General features: G+C 38.4%; 1 protein-coding gene across 2 annotated transcripts; it reads left to right on the top strand.

The window, feature by feature from the left end:
* The first annotated feature begins 828 nt into the window (after positions 1-828).
* ENAM (enamelin) lies at positions 829-18,371 on the top strand. Of its 2 annotated transcripts, XM_063809591.1 has the most exons (9): positions 829-910; positions 1,085-1,118; positions 3,221-3,289; positions 3,405-3,449; positions 4,199-4,240; positions 5,855-6,115; positions 7,373-7,435; positions 9,341-9,394; positions 13,564-18,371. In XM_063809591.1, exons 3-9 carry the CDS (start codon positions 3,236-3,238, stop codon positions 16,402-16,404), a joined length of 3,360 nt encoding a protein of 1,119 aa, XP_063665661.1. In that variant the 5' UTR covers positions 829-910; positions 1,085-1,118; positions 3,221-3,235; the 3' UTR covers positions 16,405-18,371. The 2 variants fall into 2 exon arrangements, with proteins under 2 accessions (XP_063665661.1, XP_016807102.2); XM_016951613.4 differs by lacking the exon at positions 829-910 and having other exon boundaries at positions 1,065-1,118.
* Positions 18,372-19,420: the final 1,049 nt, after the last annotated feature.

Here is a 19,420-nt window from a genome sequence, read left to right as displayed (position 1 = left end):
CCTTTGTTCCTGAAATATCTTTGTTATAAACATAGTTTCTATACCTTGAAAGCCAAATTCACCAAGGGAAGCATCTTCTAAATCTTACTGCTGTAAGCTCATTTTCCTGGACTGTTATTATACGTAATAAGAGACTTGACTTGACAGCTCCTATAATAACACATTCTAGATTTTAAATTCGATGTGTGTTTTTTACCTTAAACTCTTGTGATGGCAAAACCATTTTCCTCAAAGCTGATTGGTTATGCAGGTCTACCACAGTGCTTAAATGGAACCTTGCTGTGCCAAGCTTTCTGACAAGGAGGAATCGTTTTATTTTGAGCCTTTTTGATACTGAACATGATATCTGAGTGAAGAATTTTTGTTTTATTATTAAGAAATAAATGTATCTTGCTTCTTGAGATCTCCCTGGCTTCAGCAATTTGTAGTTATTTCCACTATAGACCATTAAGAATATATTTCAAAGGCAAGCTAACAAAATTCAAGTAAAAATTATTTTTTATATATTACAGCTTCTAATTGGCATTGGGTGAGTATTAGAGATTATCAACATAAATTACATATAGTGTCAAATAATGAATTTAATTCATAGATGTTGGTTAATTCTCCTTATTGCATTCCTTCTTGTTGGTTGTATAATCATTGTATGCAGACTAATCTTCTGATAAAACTTTAAACTCCTTGGTTTATTTGGTGTATTTGTTTTTCTTGTAAGTTTTTTCCAGCCTTCTTAGACCTCCTTTACTACTGTGACTTTGTACATTTCCCCATAGTGAAGTCTAGTTTTGTCAACATCGCCCTAGAAGTATCTCAAAATACAGTGCCTGTGTCATTTCCTCTCTGATTTAGCTTTCATCCTACTTTTAAAGCAACAGAAGATTAAACTTGATTTTGTGGCCCCCTAATACAGGTATGACTGGATAAAATAATTAACATGACGTGCTGCCTTAGAACTGAAGCTTTGCTATTCATTTCATTTATTTGTTCCATTTCTATATTTTAGTTTCTTCTCAGGCTAAAGCTGTATTTTTCTTAAAGGCTTATAAAAATTTTGCTGAAAAAAAATGTTGGTGCTTCGTTGCAGGCTTGGAACCTCTTTTCCTAAACTAGATAACTTGGTGAGTACTTTCATTTATTTTTGCCAATACATACAGGTTCTCAAACTAGATACTGTCAGAAATACACTTGAGAGGGCCAAACACTACTGAAATGTATCAGAAGACTCAAAGAGCATCTGCTTTCACAGATGGAATGCAAGAAGAACTTACACAGTCATTGTACTTTGTGGCAATCATTATGAGTGTTACTTTCAACTCAAAAAATAACTAATTATAGACTTTAATCACTAACTTTTAGAGATGGAAGGGATCTCAGTCATCCAACATAATATATTAATTTTACAAAAGAGAAAATGAGTTTTCTACTTGCAAATATAAAGGCTACATATGTTATCAAGAATCACTGTGACAGCTACTAGAGAGATGAGATGACTGATTAAGCAAGGCAGAAATTAACCATCCAAAAGCACCCTTAAATCTTGGGCCATAATCTTAGAAACATTTAGCAAAGAAAGCTTTCACCAGTATTCTCTTTATTAGTTTCCACATATTGTTGTAACCTATACTAAACACACTAGATTCAGCTGTTATTTTCATTCTCTATGATGTTCTAACTCTGAAAATCTTTAAATAGTAGGAAAGGTATTTACATACTACTGCTTCCTTTGTTTAATTACATTCTGCCAATTTTTCTAATGTATGAAAGATAACTGATTACACCCACAATTTAGGAAAATGTCCATTATAAAAATGCTAAAGCGTCATTTATGTTGCTCCTATAGGAAGTAAACAGAAGGGTGAGCATTGGCTCCAATTATGCTAGATAGATTTTATGTCCAGAAAAGGAAGAAAGAACGAAAGGAATGAACAACTGGGTGTCTACATGTTGGTTACTCTGCTAGGAAATGGGCTATATCTGATATACGATGAAAATGAATCATTCTGATTAAAACCTTTTATTTTCCTCTATTGTATATGCAAATAGAAAGTTTTCTTAAGAAATTACTCACGTAAATGTTTCAGAATAAACCTTGTTCCAAGATGTAAATACGAGACTTAATTTTACAAGTCTTTCATAATTAACTAGAGTGGGATAAATGAATGAACCCCTTTAAAAACAATCTCCAAACTCCATACATAAGTCTATATGTTTAATCAAGGTATCTAATAAAGAGATAAATTTACTATTCTGCCTATTTCCTATTTCTTCCTATTTTCCTAACCATCTTAGAGCATAAGTGAATTTTTTTTTTTTTTTTTTTTTTTTGAGACAGAGTCTCGCTCTGTCGCCCAGGCTGGAGTGCAATGGCACGGTCTTGGCTCACTGCAACCTCCTCCTCCTGGGTTCAAGCGATTCTCCTGCCTCAGCCTCCCAAGGGGCTGGTATTACAGGTGTGAGACACCACACCCGGCTAATTTTTGTATTTTTAGTAGAGACAAGGTTTCACCATGTTGGCTCAGCTGGTCTCGAGCTCCTGACCTCAGGGGATCCGCCCACCTCAGCCTCCCAAAGTGCTGGGATTAAGGCGTGAGCCACCGCGCCTGGCCACATAAGTGATTTTTAAAGGAAGTAATGATGATGATAATAATAATAATAGGAACAATAGAGGAAACCAGGAAAAAAATAAGATTCTGAATATTCCAGTTTACTTAGTCTCTATATAACAGAATATTATCTATAACATCTTAGAAAGTAGCACAAAGTTTTGATTTTGGAGTGTGCCCTCCTGAAACAGATTATTCTGTACAATGAATGTAGTTGGACATCACTATTTCTTTATAAATCAACTAGTAACTAGAAACTCAAACCCATTAATATTCCTATTTGGGGGATAACCTCCTAATTTCTAATTTTCACATTCTGGTGCTATGAAATCTCTCTCTTTCTCTCTCTCTCTCTCTGTCTCTCTCTCTTTCCCTGTCTCTCTCTCTCACACACAAACTCTTATATTTCCTTTTAATCTGACTCTTTTGGCAGCTTGAAAAGTACCAGGTGATAACTGTCTAATAGTTTCTTGACATAAAAGAAAAATGGCAGCAGGGGCCCCATCCATTTCCATACTCTCCTTGACAGACAAGTAGGCTAGTACTTAGATAAGTGCAGACTGCCCTAAGCATACTTATTTCACAGACCAAAAATAAAAATCAATTTTTTATTCTAGGTACCAAAAGGAAAAATGAAGATTCTCCTGGTCTTTCTAGGGCTTCTTGGTAATTCTGTTGCTATGCCAGTGAGTATTTTTTAAATGTTAGCTCTTCTCTTTGTCGTTGCATAGCTTAGGAACAATTGTTGAGCTTATTTCAACTGATGTTCTGCATTTGTCACTGACATTCTCTTACTTCCAGATGCACATGCCCCGAATGCCTGGATTTAGCAGTAAAAGTGAGGAGGTATGTATGTTCAGTCTCAGAGGAGAAGTTATCCAGAGTCCTATCCTACACATTTACTAAAAAGGAGAATATTGGAAAATTGTCTGATATATATTTCTTATGAAAAAGGTAAAAAGAGGGAGAGTTGAAAGTCTTAAACTCTCAAATCGAGGCAAAGTAGTAATTTCCCCAGCCATCAGCCAACCTATGTACTTCAGTGTTCCTTTTCAAGGTAAATGTGGATTTGTGTTAAAATCTAGTTGATGTTACCTTATCTGCTAAGTTTTTTAGCTAGCAAAAGTGACCAATTGTACCAAGGGTTATTAGAAGGTAGATGCTTAAAAATAGAAATACCTTTCACATGATTCATATCCCAGATCGTTAATCAAATTCAACACATATCGGAAAGATGAATCATCTTGTCACATAATTCTCATGTTCTCAAATCCTGAACTCTAATAGAACAGAACATTCAAAAACTTTACAGTAGACCAGATTTTTATTTTCTATGATTCTTTATTGATTCTTCTCAAAATAAAATTCTGACTTAAAAGTTAAAGTGCCTGAGAAGCTTCTTTAATTGTATACTTACTTAAAATTCAAGCATAAGTAGGGAAAGGTAATATGACTGTTGTGCATTAAGATCAGAAATTTTTACACTGGGAAGTTCTAAGGTTAAAAAAAGAAATTTTACTTATTTCTTACGATTTGTGCATTGATTTAATAAAAGTTTCACTTTGTATCACATTAATGGATTCCTTTGGTTGCAGATGATGCGGTATAATCAATTCACCTTTATGAACGGCCCACATGTAAGTTTTTCTTTATGTTATTTCTGATGATTTCTTGTTTATCTAGATAACTGCATTATAAAGTTTGCCTTAGCCAATAGAGACACCAATCCACATGTTTTAAGTATAATGTAATCGTTACAAAAGTTTCAAGGTGGAAAAATTATTGCCCCTATCCTCTCACACCAAATTTTCTTCTTATTCATTACTATTGTTCTTTCATGTAAATCAAAATAATTATTAATGAGAAGTGTTATTTATTTGAGACTGAGTCTCAAATGTATAGTCAAGAAAAGATGGTTCTGGGAAAATATCACATAAGATGTCACAAATAATGACAATAAAAATAACATAGTAAGTATTGGTGGGGGGTAAGTTTTACTTGGATTATCTTGAAAGATAACACTACAGTTATGAAGCAAGTTTTATGTTATTTAAATAAATATAGGTTATTCTTGTCACTGTATGCTAATTGTCAGAACAGACAAGTATCAGGTGGTTCTTTGGCACAATTTTTCTGATAAAATTGTATGTTAGCACAATAACACTACACATCACTTTTGATTTCCATGGAATGATCATGAGGGCCATTTTGAGGGGAAAATCAAGGACTACATCCATTTTTTTGTAACCCTTTTTATCCAAGTCATTCTCTTTTAAAGCTCTTTGCCTAAAATAATCATTGTAAATTTCCTCTTCCTCGACTTTTGATTGGCTCAACTTTTTCATACCCTTGTTTTTAGTTTTAGTGACTTTACCTGTGATTTGAAATTTTTACCAACTTAGTTGTCATGAAATCCTGTGTCTTAGTGCAATATTTGCAATTTTGAATTTCATCAATCCACAAAGCGTGGGTACATCATCTAATAGATAGCAAGAGACTAATTAATGAAGACTGGGGATAGAGACAGGTGTTAAACCAGGGAGGAAATATTGGAATGAGAACTGATGTTGCAAGACTGATCATTCATAAATTATCATAAATTTAGAAATTAGCATTTTTATAAATTATCATAAATTTATAAATTAACATTTTTAGATTATAACTACTTTTGCTTCCCTGCCCAACTTTGTAATTGTGGTGATTCTGATAACAAAAATGGATTTAATGAGGATCCACCTGTAACCAAGAACCATAGACACCATATAAGTGTGTTTACACAGACTGAATTTTTATCCTCTCTTTTCCTTTTTTTCTTGTTTTTTATTTTTTTGTTTACAGTCTCACTTCCTTTATCTTATTTTTGTTTTTTCTCTTCTTCATCCAGCCTTATAACAAATCACATGGGTTCTGAATACAACATTAAATCTTCTGTAACCTGACTTGTATACTTCTGACCTGAGTTAGGGTTTCAGAGTTAGAAAACCATCAGTCAAATTCTTAAACTGAGATTTCCCACCTAATTCTGCCTTTTGGTTTGTTTTGGTTGTTTGGCTTTCTAGAAGACGGAAGTTCATTCTGTAAGACAATGTGTAAGGAAATTCTAACTAAAGATCTGGAAGCTTCCATAGTTAAGTCAAGTTCCATAGGACTTTTAAGCTCTTTGGCTGAGTTTTAGAGGCTGACATTAGAGGATGGAGACAGCCTGAATCACAGCTCTATTATGATTTCACTATTATTTGCTACCCTTTCAGATGGCACACCTGGGGCCCTTCTTTGGAAACGGTCTCCCTCAGCAATTTCCACAGTACCAGATGCCCGTGTGGCCTCAGCCACCACCCAACACATGGCATCCACGGAAATCCTCAGCACCCAAACGTCATAACAAGACTGATCAGACCCAAGAAACCCAGAAACCCAACCAGACTCAGTCAAAAAAGCCACCACAAAAGCGGCCTTTGAAGCAGCCGTCACATAATCAACCTCAGCCCGAAGAGGAAGCTCAACCCCCTCAGGTGAGACTTGCACAGAAAAATTTCATATCTGTAAATGGCCTCGGAGAGATTTGGAGGGCCATGCCACCCCCATATACACACTTCAATGCAGGTACTCTGTTGCAATACCAATGTTTGTTTTGACATGCATCCAAAACTGCATGGCAAGTCGACTCCAATCTTGTTTGGTTGAAATTACCCAAATACTGTTGCCTTTTAAAAGCTCCTTTTAAATTACAGAGACAACATGGTGTAATAATATGAGCACTAATCTAACAGTCGAGAATCAAAGGTTCAAGTCCTATGCCTGGTCCTTATTAGTTGTATGCTATTGAACAAGTTACTTCACCTTTCTAGGTTCCAGTTTCCCCATGAGTAAACTAAATGGTTTCGAAGTTTCATCCAAATCTGTGCTTTGATGCTCTAAAATATTGCTCTTAAATTAACATTGCTTCCAGTACTAGTATGACATAAGGTAAGAAGGTGTGCAAATGGTTTCTCAAGATCTCATCCAGTGTGGAGGGAGCTTCGAAAATACTGGCTTTTAGGCCGGGCGTGGTGGCTCACACCTGTAATCCCAACACTTTGGGAGGCCAAGGTAGGTGGATCACCTGAGGTCAGGAGTTCAAGACCAGCCTGGCCAACATGGTGAAACCCTGTCTCTACTAAAAATACAAAAAGTAGCTGGGCTTGGTGGTGCGTGTCTGTAATCCCAGCTATTCAGGAGGCTGAGGCAGAAGAATCGCTTGAACCCGGGAGGTGGAGGTTGCAATGAGCCAAGATCACGCCACTGCACTCCAGCCTGGGCAACAGAGCAAGACTCTGTCTCAAAAAAATAAAAAGAAAGTACTGGCTTTTGGTCAGTTAACACTTATTATCAGACACTATTACAGACATAGGGAGTACAAAATTGAATGAAAAGACACTCCTGGATTGGAATCCTGGCTTCAGTGATTTACAAGCAATGAGATTTTAGGCAAGTGACCAAACTTCTCTGAACTTCATGTTCTTAGTAAAATGGGAATAGTAATAGTTTATATCTTCTATGGTTATATGAGGATGAAATGAGTTTAACAATATAAAATGCTCAGCACAGAGCCTGGAATGTGTGTCCAATAATACTAATTGTTATTATCATTATCGTCTTTGCCCTATAAAAAACACAGTTTAATGCAAAGGGAGATGTAGACTCCCAAGTTTCAATTGTAGTTAGTTTCCTTCATTTTTTTATGTATTCTTTTCAATACCACATCACTCTGATTCTTTCTTTCTCTCTAGGCATTCCCACCATTTGGAAATGGGCTATTCCCCTATCAACAACCACCATGGCAAATTCCACAGGTGAGAAATTTTTTTTTCTTTACACTGTAAGTGAAAAATAATATTAGCATGTTATAATTTAAATTAATATAAATTCATACATTCTAATGGAATACCATATACCAATCAGTAGATGGTATGAAACAAAACCAGCGCATCAGTAATCATGCAGAAAAAGAATAGAGAATTTTTTGAATTTCATACTCAGACAAATTGGTGACATAAATACAACCTAAATCGCCAAACAGATACTGATAACTTAGCTAATAAATTAATTTTAAAAAGTTGCACTACTTCATTACTATTTCCCCACATCCTTAAGAAATTTTTTAAAAACACACAAATTATCTTCATTTAATGTAATGGGGAAACTGGGACACAGGACAAAATGGAGTTTGAAAACCACAGGGTGAGCTATGATTAGACATTTTCATCCTATCTTACTGTTTCTAGCCACAGATATATCATTATAAAGAATCTTGGGGCTGGGCAAGGTGGCTCACGTCTGTAATCCCAGCACTTTGGGAGGCCGAGGTGGGTGATCACTTGAGGTCAGGAGCTCAAAACCAGCCTGGCCAACATGGTGAAATCCCGTCTCTACTAAAAATACAAAAATTTGCCAGGCATGGTGGTGCATGCCTGTAATCCCAGCACTTTGGGAAGCCGAGGCAGGCGGATCACCTGAGGTCAGGAGTTCGAGACCAGCCTGACCAACAAGGTGAAACCCCGTCTCTACTAAAAATACAAAAATTAGCTGGGCGTAATGGCGGGCACCTGTAATCCCAGATATTCAGGAAGCTGAGGCAGGAGACTCACTTGAACCCAGGAAGCAGAGGTTGCAGTGAGCCGAGATCGTGCCATTGCACTCCAGCCTAGGTGACAGAGCGAGACTCCGTCTCAAAAAAAAAAAAAAAAAAAAAAGAGATCTTGCAAAATATTATTTACAAGAAGCCTCAAAGAATCTTAAACGTTTAAAATCATTAAAATAAAAAATAATATTGAAATTGCATCATAGGCATTAAAAATACGAATGGCAAAATAAACTTTTTGAACTAAAGAATGTTAAAGGCCAGTTGCTGCTAAACAAACAAAACAACAGGAAATATTTGTTAACTGTTCATTCAGCTATGACATAGGTTTTCCTTGTCTACAACTCTATTACCAAGAAGGCTTTTTATCAGTGAGGAACAATTCATTTTAAGGAGTAAGAGTTCCTTACATTTTTCCTCCTTAAAAGAGTGACTTCCTTTTACTGGCTACGCTGAACTAAGGAAATTAAGGCAGTAAAGGTAAAGATTTTAAAAACAGATAAACATGATTCTCATGCTGAAGTAACTATTAATCTCATCTACATAAAACTTGAGAAGCAGAAACTCGGCCTCCAAGTTTGATTAGGAGAGTTAACTTTAGTCAAATAAAAATATCATAGTAATAATTCAAGGATTGTCAGTTTGGAGTTTGTCCCCCTAAACATGAAGCCACATTCTAAAAATAACATCGTTACTTAATCTCTATTATTAGATGTTCTAATATGGATACTTGGATTCTAACAGCACTCAAATTTCTCTCTCTCACCCTCTCTCTGTATGTGTGTGCATGGTGTGTGTTTGTTGGGGGTTGTGGAGGGTATGTTTTTGAGTGTTAGAGGTGGTAAGGAGGATTGCCAACAGATGCAGCCATACAGAGTATTTTAAGTAGGATAATCTAGGATCCAGCTGAAGCCTTTGTATTTACCAGTATTCACTGTTAGATCATAATTCTTAGCAGCTGGACTGTGAGAGCTAATAACTCAAACGCTAAAAGCTCAGAGTACTAACTGAGCTCAATCATTGACTTGAGCTATTTTTAGACACCCTGAGTCTTACAAACAAATGGCAGCATCGAACGTGGTTTTCTCCTGTATTCACTGTGTTTTTCACTTCTCAGAGGTTACCACCACCAGGTTATGGACGCCCACCAATGAGCAATGAAGAAGGGGGGGTAAGTACAAGTAAAACTACATTCTCCACTAGAAATTACAGTCCATTCACCCCTGCTTTTTTATCCACATCTAATAAGAAAGTTAAAATCCAACACATGAACCTGTAGCTCAAGCTTCCATGATTTTTAGAAAATAAAAAAGTGAAACAAATCAAGCCAGTGGTCCAAAGATTGATGCTGGACTCCAGACAGTGATAAACAGAGAAAGAAGTAAGAGTTTCTTAGAATGTTATCCTCAAGAGGAAATTAAGTGATCTCTAACTTCCTGATTATATTAATACAAATAAATTGAAGCCAAGAAAAATCAATTACTACTCAATTTCACTTTTAAGTTACTGGATAAACTGAACCCAGAACCCAAGTCTTCTGTTACTCTGCTCAATGGCCTTTTCACTATACCACACTAGGAGAAGAACCAAATGTATATCACAGAGTGATATACTCTTAATATTCCAGCTCTATGTCATCTAAAAAGTCATTTTAGTGATTATGGCATAGCACCCCACCCCCCTGGAGCTTACTTCTTTTTCCCTAAATATGTGATATGTCCTCAGTGAACTGTGGTAACTTAATAGCTTGACTGGAGAGTGGGCGACAGATTGTTCTTTTTTTTTTTTTTTTTTTTTTTGAGACAGGTGGGAGATCACTTGAGCCTTGGGGGTGGAGGTTGCAGTGAGCCATAGCACCACTGCACTCCAGCCTGGGTGACAGAGCGAGACTATCTCAAACAAAAGAGAGGTTGGCATTACCTGCTCTAAGAGGTCCTTTTCAGCTTTAAGATTATGTATATATACATTTTGTAAGTAAGTCTTTTCATCTCCCACAGTCTATTATTAGCATGGCAGCCAAAGTGACCCTGTGAAAACAATAGTCTCATCTTGTTGCTCCTCTGCTCAGTCCCTGCAATGACTGCCAATTTCTTATCTTTCTTTTCTTTCTTTCTTTCTTTTTTTTTTTTTTTTTGTAAGACAGAGTCTCGCTCTGTCATCCAGGCTGGAGTGCAGTGGCACGATCTCGGCTCACTGCAACCTCCACCTTCTGGATTCAAGCAATTCAATTCTCATACCTCAGCCTCCCGAGTAGCTGAGATTACAGGTGTGTGCCATCACACCTGGCTAATCTTTGTATTTTTTTAGAGATGGGATTTCACCATGTTGACCAGACTAGTATCGAACTCCTGGCCTCAAGTGATCCAGCCACCTCAGCCTCCCAAAGTGCTGGGATTACAGGCATGAGCCACTGCAACTGGCAGAGATTGTTCTTAAAATAACATTGAAGATTATTGTGTCAGTAATGGTATAAGGCGCTCTCAAATATATCATGAAATAACCCCAAATAAAAATGATTCAGATAATTGTATGCAACCTAGAAAGTGGCACTTCTAATTTTCATATGAGTAACATAAGAAAGGAAGCAGAAAGATCCAGGCAGTTATCACAGGCTTTAAGAAGCTTTTATTTAGGCCAGGCACGGGTGGCTCACACCTGCAATCCCAGCACTTTGGGAGGCTGAGGCAGGTGGATCACTTGAGGTAAGGAGTTTGAGACCAGCCTGGCCAAGATGGTGAAATCCCATCTCTACTAAGAATACAAAAATTAGCTGGGTGTGGTGGTGCTGGCCTGTAATCCCAGCTACTGTGGAGCCTGAGGCAGAAGAATCGCTTGAACCCAGGGGGGGAAGGTTGCAGTGAGCTGAGATCACATCATTGCACTCTAGCCTAGGCAACAGAGCGAGACTCAGTCTCAAAAAACAAAAAAGGAAAGAAATCTGAATTTAGATAGGCACAATGGCTCACACCTGTAATCCCAACACTTTGGGAGGCTGAGACAGGACGATCACTTAAGCCCAGGATTTCAAGACCAGCCTGGGCAACATAGGGAGAATAAAATAAATGTTAGGTGAATGTGGTGTCACGCGCCTGTGGTCCCAGCTACTCAGGAGGCTGAAGTGGGAGGATCACTTTAGCCTGGGAATTCAAGGCTGCAGTGAACCCTGATCTTGCCACTGCACTCCAGCCTGGGCAACAAAGAAAAACCCTGTCTCAAAAACTAAGATGTCTGTATTCTACCTCTTGAGGGCACTACCTGATTTCCTGCATGATCTTGGGAGATATTTCCTTGCCTGTCTTTCTCATCTCCATCCACAAATGGGGATTAAAATACTTTTCTTTATATTGCATTTGTTTTAAAAAGAAAAATCAAATGATCTAAATGCCACACAAATGTCTAACAAACATACTGACTGAGTTCGTGATGATTAAATCATTCATTAAATGAAAATTTATTAAGAACATCCCACTCTCCTCGGTACTGGAAAACAAGGATGAGAAGCATAATGTTTTCATTCAAAACCTTCACATGGGAGAATTAAATGGAAGAATCCCAGGAAAATAGGAAACTGAAATTCAGTGGGATAATTGTGATGACAGAAATCTGTACTGCTGTGGACTCCTAGGAATAGGACCTAATTCTGCCCATGGAAGTCAAGACACAGAAGGTAGAAGTCAAACTGAGCTCTGAAGGATGAGTCAAATTTGCCAGGAGGAATAAATGTGTCAATGGAAGAAGTTTCAATATGAATAAGCCATGTGCAAAGGCACTGAAACATAAAAAGAATAGAGAACCCAGAGAATTCAGCGTAGTTGTGATTTGCAACTGCATAAAGTGCAAGGGGGAGGAAATGAGGCTGAATGTAATAGTTATAGCCCAGATTATTATAAAAAATTGTATTATTATTATATAATATATAACACTTATTAGGCACTTACTAAGTACCAGGCACTGAGCTGTACTTATTTTGTCTCATTTGGCCCTCATGACAACCTATGAGGTAGACGCTATTTTATTATCATCTCCATATTACAAATGAATAAACCAAGGTTGGCCCAGAGTCATAGTACTAATACTGGTGGAATGGGGATTTTAATGCACATCTGTCTAGAGCCCCACTGTTTAGCAGCATGTCGTACTGCTTTGATGTTATGTTCAGGGATTTAGAGTTTATTTTGTAAAGGAGAACTTTAAATACAAATTTAAAGAGGAAAGGGGCCAAATTTCCATATACCCACTCTCAGCCTCTAATACTCTGATGGCAGTGCAGATGCAAGATTAAAGGAAAGTAAGACTGCATCCAGAGTAGCCAGTAAGAAAACTACTGTAACAGTTCAGGGGTACTGTGGATTAAGGAAGTGGGAACAAAGATGAAAGTTTAGATTTTATAGGACCTGATTATTAATAGTCTGAAGTACTAAGAGAGAGCAGAAACTTAAGAAACTGTACAGATAGTGGTGAATGTTGCTTAAATATAGAACATCGGAGGAGGAGATTTCACAGGAGATGAGCCCAGTTCTGGGTGCATTCAGTTGGAGGTACTCATGAAATCTTTAGTGGAGATGTTTTGCTGCCTCAACCTTGGGTGAGAGTGTTGTGGGTTAGAATTATGCCTTTGGGAGTTGTTAGCAATCTATGCCTATTAAAAGCATGGGCTGACGCAATAGAATTCTTTTTTCTTTCTTTCTTTCTTTTATTTTTTTTATTTTATTTATTTATTTATTTATTTATTTTTTTGAGATGGAGTCTCGCTGTTGCCAGGCTGGAATGCAGTGACACGATCTGGGCTCATTGCAACCTCCACCTCCTGGGTTCAGGCGATTCTCCTGCCTCAGCCTCCTGAGTAACTGGGACTACAGGTGCCTGCACCACCATGCCCAGCTAATTTTTGTATTTTTAGTAAAGACGGGGTTTCACCATGTTGGCCAGGATTGTCTCGAACTCCTGACCTCATGATCCACCTGTCTCGGCCTCCAAAAGTGCTGGGATTACAGGCGCAATAGAATTCTTAAAAGAGGTATGTAAAAACAGAACAGAAAAATTAGGAGGATGGAGGATGAAATCATTAAAAACAAAACAGAAAAACAAACAAAACCCCTCAGATGTATAAGGCCTAAAAAGAGAAAGCTGAGCAGTGGTCAGAAAAAAATACCAGGAGAGAGAACCAGAAAGAGTATGGTCATGGAAACCAAGGAAGAATCAAAGTTCAAGAAAGAAAGTAAAGCTAATGATGTTAAAAGAAACATGTGGCTGATAAGATTTCCCTGTTATACTAAAAAATTCCAAACACCATTGTGGGAAACAAAGGGCAATTATTGATTTCCATTTTCTTTCCTACAGAATCCTTACTTTGGATATTTTGGATATCATGGCTTTGGGGGTCGCCCTCCTTATTATTCAGAAGAAATGTTTGAACAAGATTTTGAAAAACCCAAAGAAGAAGATCCTCCTAAAGCAGAAAGTCCAGGCACAGAACCCACAGCTAATTCAACAGTCACTGAGACGAATTCTACCCAACCAAATCCTAAAGGGAGTCAGGGAGGAAATGACACCAGCCCCACAGGAAACAGTACCCCAGGACTAAACACTGGGAACAACCCTCCAGCTCAAAATGGGATTGGCCCACTCCCTGCAGTCAACGCTTCAGGCCAGGGAGGGCCAGGAAGTCAAATCCCATGGAGACCAAGTCAGCCAAATATTCGTGAAAATCATCCATATCCTAATGTAAGAAATTTTCCTTCAGGAAGACAGTGGTATTTCACTGGTACTGTCATGGGGCACAGACAGAATAGGCCTTTTTACAGAAATCAACAAGTTCAAAGGGGTCCTCGGTGGAACTCCTTTGCTTGGGAAGGTAAACAAGTAGCTCGTCCAGGAAATCCAGTTTATCACAAAGCTTACCCTCCTACTTCAAGAGGCAATTATCCCAATTATGCAGGAAATCCAGCAAATCTCAGAAGAAAGCCTCAGGGGCCAAATAAACACCCTGTAGGAACTACTGTTGCCCCACTGGGTCCCAAACCTGGCCCTGTTGTTCGCAATGAAAAAATCCAAAATCCAAGGGAGAAGCCCCTGGGTCCCAAAGAACAAATAATAGTTCCTACAAAGAATCCAACCAGCCCCTGGAGAAACTCTCAACAGTATGAAGTTAATAAATCCAATTATAAACTGCCTCACTCTGAGGGTTATATGCCAGTCCCAAATTTTAATTCTGTTGATCAACATGAAAACTCCTATTACCCAAGAGGAGATTCCAGAAAAGTCCCAAATTCTGATGGACAAACCCAAAGCCAGAATTTGCCCAAAGGGATTGTTTTAGGGTCAAGAAGGATGCCATATGAATCAGAAACTAATCAGCCAGAATTAAAGCACAGCTCATATCAGCCTGCTGTATACCCTGAGGAAATCCCTTCTCCTGCAAAAGAACATTTTCCTGCTGGAAGAAATACTTGGGACCACCAAGAAATCTCTCCACCTTTTAAGGAAGATCCAGGGAGGCAAGAAGAACATTTACCCCATCCTTCCCATGGTTCTAGAGGAAGTGTTTTCTACCCTGAATATAACCCATATGATCCCAGGGAAAACTCACCGTACCTTAGAGGCAATACATGGGATGAGAGAGATGATTCTCCCAATACTATGGGGCAAAAAGAAAGTCCACTCTACCCCATAAATACCCCAGACCAGAAGGAGACAGTCCCTTATAATGAAGAGGACCCAGTTGATCCAACTGGAGATGAAGTCTTTCCTGGACAAAATAGATGGGGTGAAGAGTTGAGCTTCAAAGGAGGCCCAACAGTTAGGCACTATGAAGGTGAACAATATACCTCAAATCAGCCAAAGGAATATCTTCCCTATTCTTTAGATAATCCATCAAAACCAAGGGAGGATTTTTATTATAGTGAATTTTACCCATGGAGCCCGGATGAGAATTTTCCATCATATAATACAGCTCCTACTATGCCACCACCTATAGAGAGCAGGGGCTACTACGTTAATAATGCCGCTGGACCAGAAGAAAGCACTCTATCTCCTTCACGGAATTCCTGGGACCACAGGATACAAGCCCAAGGGCAGAGAGAAAGAAGGCCGTATTTTAACAGAAATATCTGGGATCAGGCAACACATATACAAAAAGCCCCAGCTAGGCCACCAGACCAGAAAGGTAACCAGCCCTATTACAGTAACACCCCAGCTGGGCTTCAGAAAAATCCAATATGGCATGAAGGTGAGAATTTGAACTATGGCATGCAAATAACTAGGATGAATTCTCCAGAGAGAGAACATTCATCTTTCCCTAACTTCATCCCACCAAGTTACCCATCAGGTCAAAAAGAAGCACATTTATTTCACCTAAGCCAGAGAGGCTCTTGCTGTGCTGGTAGCTCCACAGGGCCCAAGGACAATCCACTAGCTCTACAAGACTACACTCCATCCTATGGTCTTGCACCTGGGGAGAACCAAGACACCAGTCCTCTGTATACAGACGGTAGTCATACCAAGCAGACAAGAGATATCGTCTCCCCAACAAGCATCCTACCAGGCCAAAGAAACAGCTCAGAGAAGAGGGAAAGCCAAAACCCTTTTAGAGATGATGTGTCCACTCTGAGGAGGAACACACCATGTGCTATAAAGAATCAACTGGGCCAAAAGGAAATTATGCCCTTTCCTGAAGCCAGTTCCCTTCAATCAAAGAATACACCTTGTCTCAAAAATGATCTTGGAGGAGATGGGAACAACATTCTGGAACAAGTTTTTGAAGACAACCAGCTCAATGAAAGAACTATTGACCTTACTCCTGAGCAGCTTGTTATTGGTACACCTGATGAAGGCTCCAATCCAGAAGGCATCCAAAGTCAAGTCCAAGAAAATGAAAGTGAGAGGCAACAGCAAAGACCATCTAACATTCTGCATTTGCCATGCTTTGGCTCCAAATTAGCAAACCATCACTCTTCCACCACTGGAACTCCATCTAGCGATGGAAGGCAAAGCCCATTTGATGGGGATTCAATTACGCCTACTGAAAATCCTAACACATTGGTTGAGTTAGCTACTGAGGAACAATTTAAGAGTATAAATGTAGACCCACTTGATGCAGATGAACACAGTCCATTTGAATTCCTTCAAAGAGGGACCAATGTACAGGACCAGGTACAAGACTGCTTACTACTTCAGGCCTAGGGGTTATTCAACCAAGCATTCTTGGGGAAAGAGAAATCACTGACATTCTATACCAATGGTTCCCAAAATTTTTTCCCCAAGACTTAATTAAGTATCTGACTGTCTTGGTGATCCTTAAGTTTTCTCCCCTCTCAGCAATAGGAGTAGCGACCCAGGTGGAGCTGAGATTAGGCCTCTGGGGATCACCAGATCTAGCACTTTCACAGATTAGTGCAGACCTTAAAAAAGCAAGAAGGCCATGACCATCCCTGCCTCGAAACTTGGAAGTCACTTGTCTGAGTTAGTTTCCTTTTGCTTGATGACTTCTTTTGCTCTCAAAGTTCCATACTTGCAAAATTGGTTTTTCAAGACTGAAAGGCAGATTAACTTTCCATTCTACTTATGGAGATCCACACATCAGTATAGTCCTGATGCACTGTATGTTTTTTGCTTGTGTTGATCTTGTCAGGTTTTTTTCCTACTCAATATTCTCTTCAAGCATTTTTTTTCTTCCACTGCCACTCTCTTTACCTTTATCATTTCTTTTTCTTAGCTTTCTTCCTTCTTTTCTCTCTCCCTCAACCATTCTGTATTTAGCTTTCTATTCCTCATCTTTTTCTCTCTGTGTATCACTTCTTACATATTAAGTTAGCTATTTGAACCATTACTAGTCTCTTCTTTATGTCTACCTCCTCCATTATGTCTTCCTCTCTTCCAACCTATCTGTTCTGTCCCCCAATGTACCACTTACCAACTAATCCCTCTCCTCTCTGACTCCTTTCTTCCCTTCAATTTATCTTTTTCCCTGTTACACCATTTTCATCTTAAGACTGCATGTCACTCTCTTCCTTTTTGTATCCACTCTCCAAATCGTACCCTAATTTTTTCTTGACCCAGCTTAACCATCATTACAGAATATATTTTGGAAATGGTAGACACTGATAGCTACTTTGTTTTTAGTTATCTTAGGGTCTCTACCAAGTAGACACAGTTCAGTTAGAGAGACGTATTTAAGGAGAAGGGAAGGCAGGATACCCAGAACTAGCAGCCTAGGGAAAAGGCTTAGGAAGATGGAGAATGAGGAACTGAAGAAACTGCCGCTCTGAGACTGCACATCCAGGAAAAAAGACTAGGACTTGCCACACACTGCCAATTCATAATCCGCAGGATCTGTAGAAGACATTTTGGGAAACACTGTCTTAAATAAAAACTCAATGTTTAGTTTTTTTTTTTTTTTTAACTAGTTCAGCATAAGGGATTCTACCAGTATGTGCTACTACTAACATTCTTCATGTCCATGCAGAATTACTTACAGACACTCTTTCTTGGTATCTTGAATAAATTGTGTAAATTATTTTGAAAAGTGGATATTTCTATATGCCTTGCTTATAATACATCAGGGATTATTATTCTTATTAATAACATGTTGGCCTATTACCTGGATATCCCTTGCCTAGAGCAGGAAAAAAGTCTCAGAATTACCTAAAAACATACTTTATAACTTTAAGAGATTTCTTAGGATACATTTTCAGGGGCAGATTTCATAACAAGATCTCAAAAATTTGGGGAAACACAACGTTGAAAACTTCCTAAGAAAAGGAATCTTGCCCTTGAATCTTCTGAAGTACCTAGCACAGTGTCTTCAACATAGAAGGTACCCAATAAATATATATCAATTCATTTTTTAATGACTTTCAACACTCCCATGAAAACACCGTAGTCTGCTTTTCCTGAAAGGTGACTGTCTAGGATGCTGAATGAGCCACCACTCCGTAGTTTTATATATTCAGCAACATTTCCATCATAGAATTTCAGCGTTAGAAGGGATCTTAGAGGTAGATTATCCAGGCCATCCCCTACTGCTTACATTCCCCTCCCCTGTCCAGTTTTATATTTTAATCACACATTGAAAAATTCATTAACTTATTCTGTATAAAACTGTCTTTTAAGAATTATCCTTTCAAAATAAAAATGTTATTGTTTCACTAGTTTATTTTTCCAAATGATTTTTTTGAAATCTCAATATGAGTACTTTCATTACAAGATACTCACTTCACATTTCACCAGAATGCATGGGTTCACATAATTGTTTTGGCAGATATGTTGACATATCTGAATTTATGAGACACTGATACTTAAACTACCATCTGAGAACGCTGCAATGTAAAATGTAAAAAGTACAGTGTGACACTTCCAAACTGTCTTGAGCATAAGTAAATATTTTTTCTAAAAATGTATAGTGTGACCAAAAGAACACATATTTTGAATTTGAAAACACACAGTGAAAAGAAGGGAAAATGTCTCTCCAGAAAATAACTGTTTTCTTTTTTTTTTTTTTTTTTTTTGGTTTTTGTTTTGAGACAGAGTCTTGCTCTGTTGCCCAGGCTGGAGTGCAGTGGCGCCATCTCAGCTCACTGCAACCTCCACCTCCCGAGTTGAAACAATTCTCGTGCCTCAGCCTCCCAAGCAGCTGAGATTACAAATGTGTGCCACCAGGCATGGCTAATTCTTGTATTTTTAATAGAGACAGGGTTTCACCATGTTGGTCAGGCTGGTCTCGAACTCCTGACCTCAAGTGATCCATCCACCTCGGCCTCCCAAAATGCTGGGATTATAGGCATGAGCACTGTGGCCGGCCCAGAAAACTCTTGACGTCATCAGCACAGGTATGCATTTGCAAGCCTGGATACCAGATATGAGTTCCTTACAGTAAAGTAATCAATTATTCTGTATGCTCTTGCTAAGTTATTGATAAAGCTTTTAAAGTCTGCTGTAAAGTTAAGGTGCACGCGGTGGATATGGGAGGCTCTAAAAGTGACCCTCTTGTCTTAGCATCCGAACCCTACCGCTACTACTACACTTCTGTGATGAGTTCCTACATCTAGTGGTCATCTGCTGATTCTAAACTAGCTGGATATAGTCTATGATGTCTTTAGTTGATAAGGTAAAGAAGAAGAAAAAAATGTGAGGATTATAAACACAAGAGATAATCCAGCAAGGTTGACACACATCTGCTTTATATGCACAGCCTACAATA

This window comes from Pan troglodytes, chromosome 3 (assembly GCF_028858775.2).
Source record: "Pan troglodytes isolate AG18354 chromosome 3, NHGRI_mPanTro3-v2.0_pri, whole genome shotgun sequence".
Lineage (NCBI taxonomy): Eukaryota > Metazoa > Chordata > Mammalia > Primates > Hominidae > Pan > Pan troglodytes.
This window is presented reverse-complemented; position numbering and strand designations above follow the sequence as displayed.

Bases quoted from the DNA above. Each gene is read 5' to 3' on its own strand.
- ENAM (XM_016951613.4), top strand. From the start codon at position 1,065: ATGTTGGTGCTTCGTTGCAGGCTTGGAACCTCTTTTCCTAAACTAGAT. The intron at 1,119-3,220 runs GTGAGTACTTTC...TTTTTATTCTAG, and splicing joins TTCCTAAACTAGATAACTTG to GTACCAAAAGGAAAAATGAA. The intron at 3,450-4,198 runs GTATGTATGTTC...CTTTGGTTGCAG, and splicing joins TTAGCAGTAAAAGTGAGGAG to ATGATGCGGTATAATCAATT.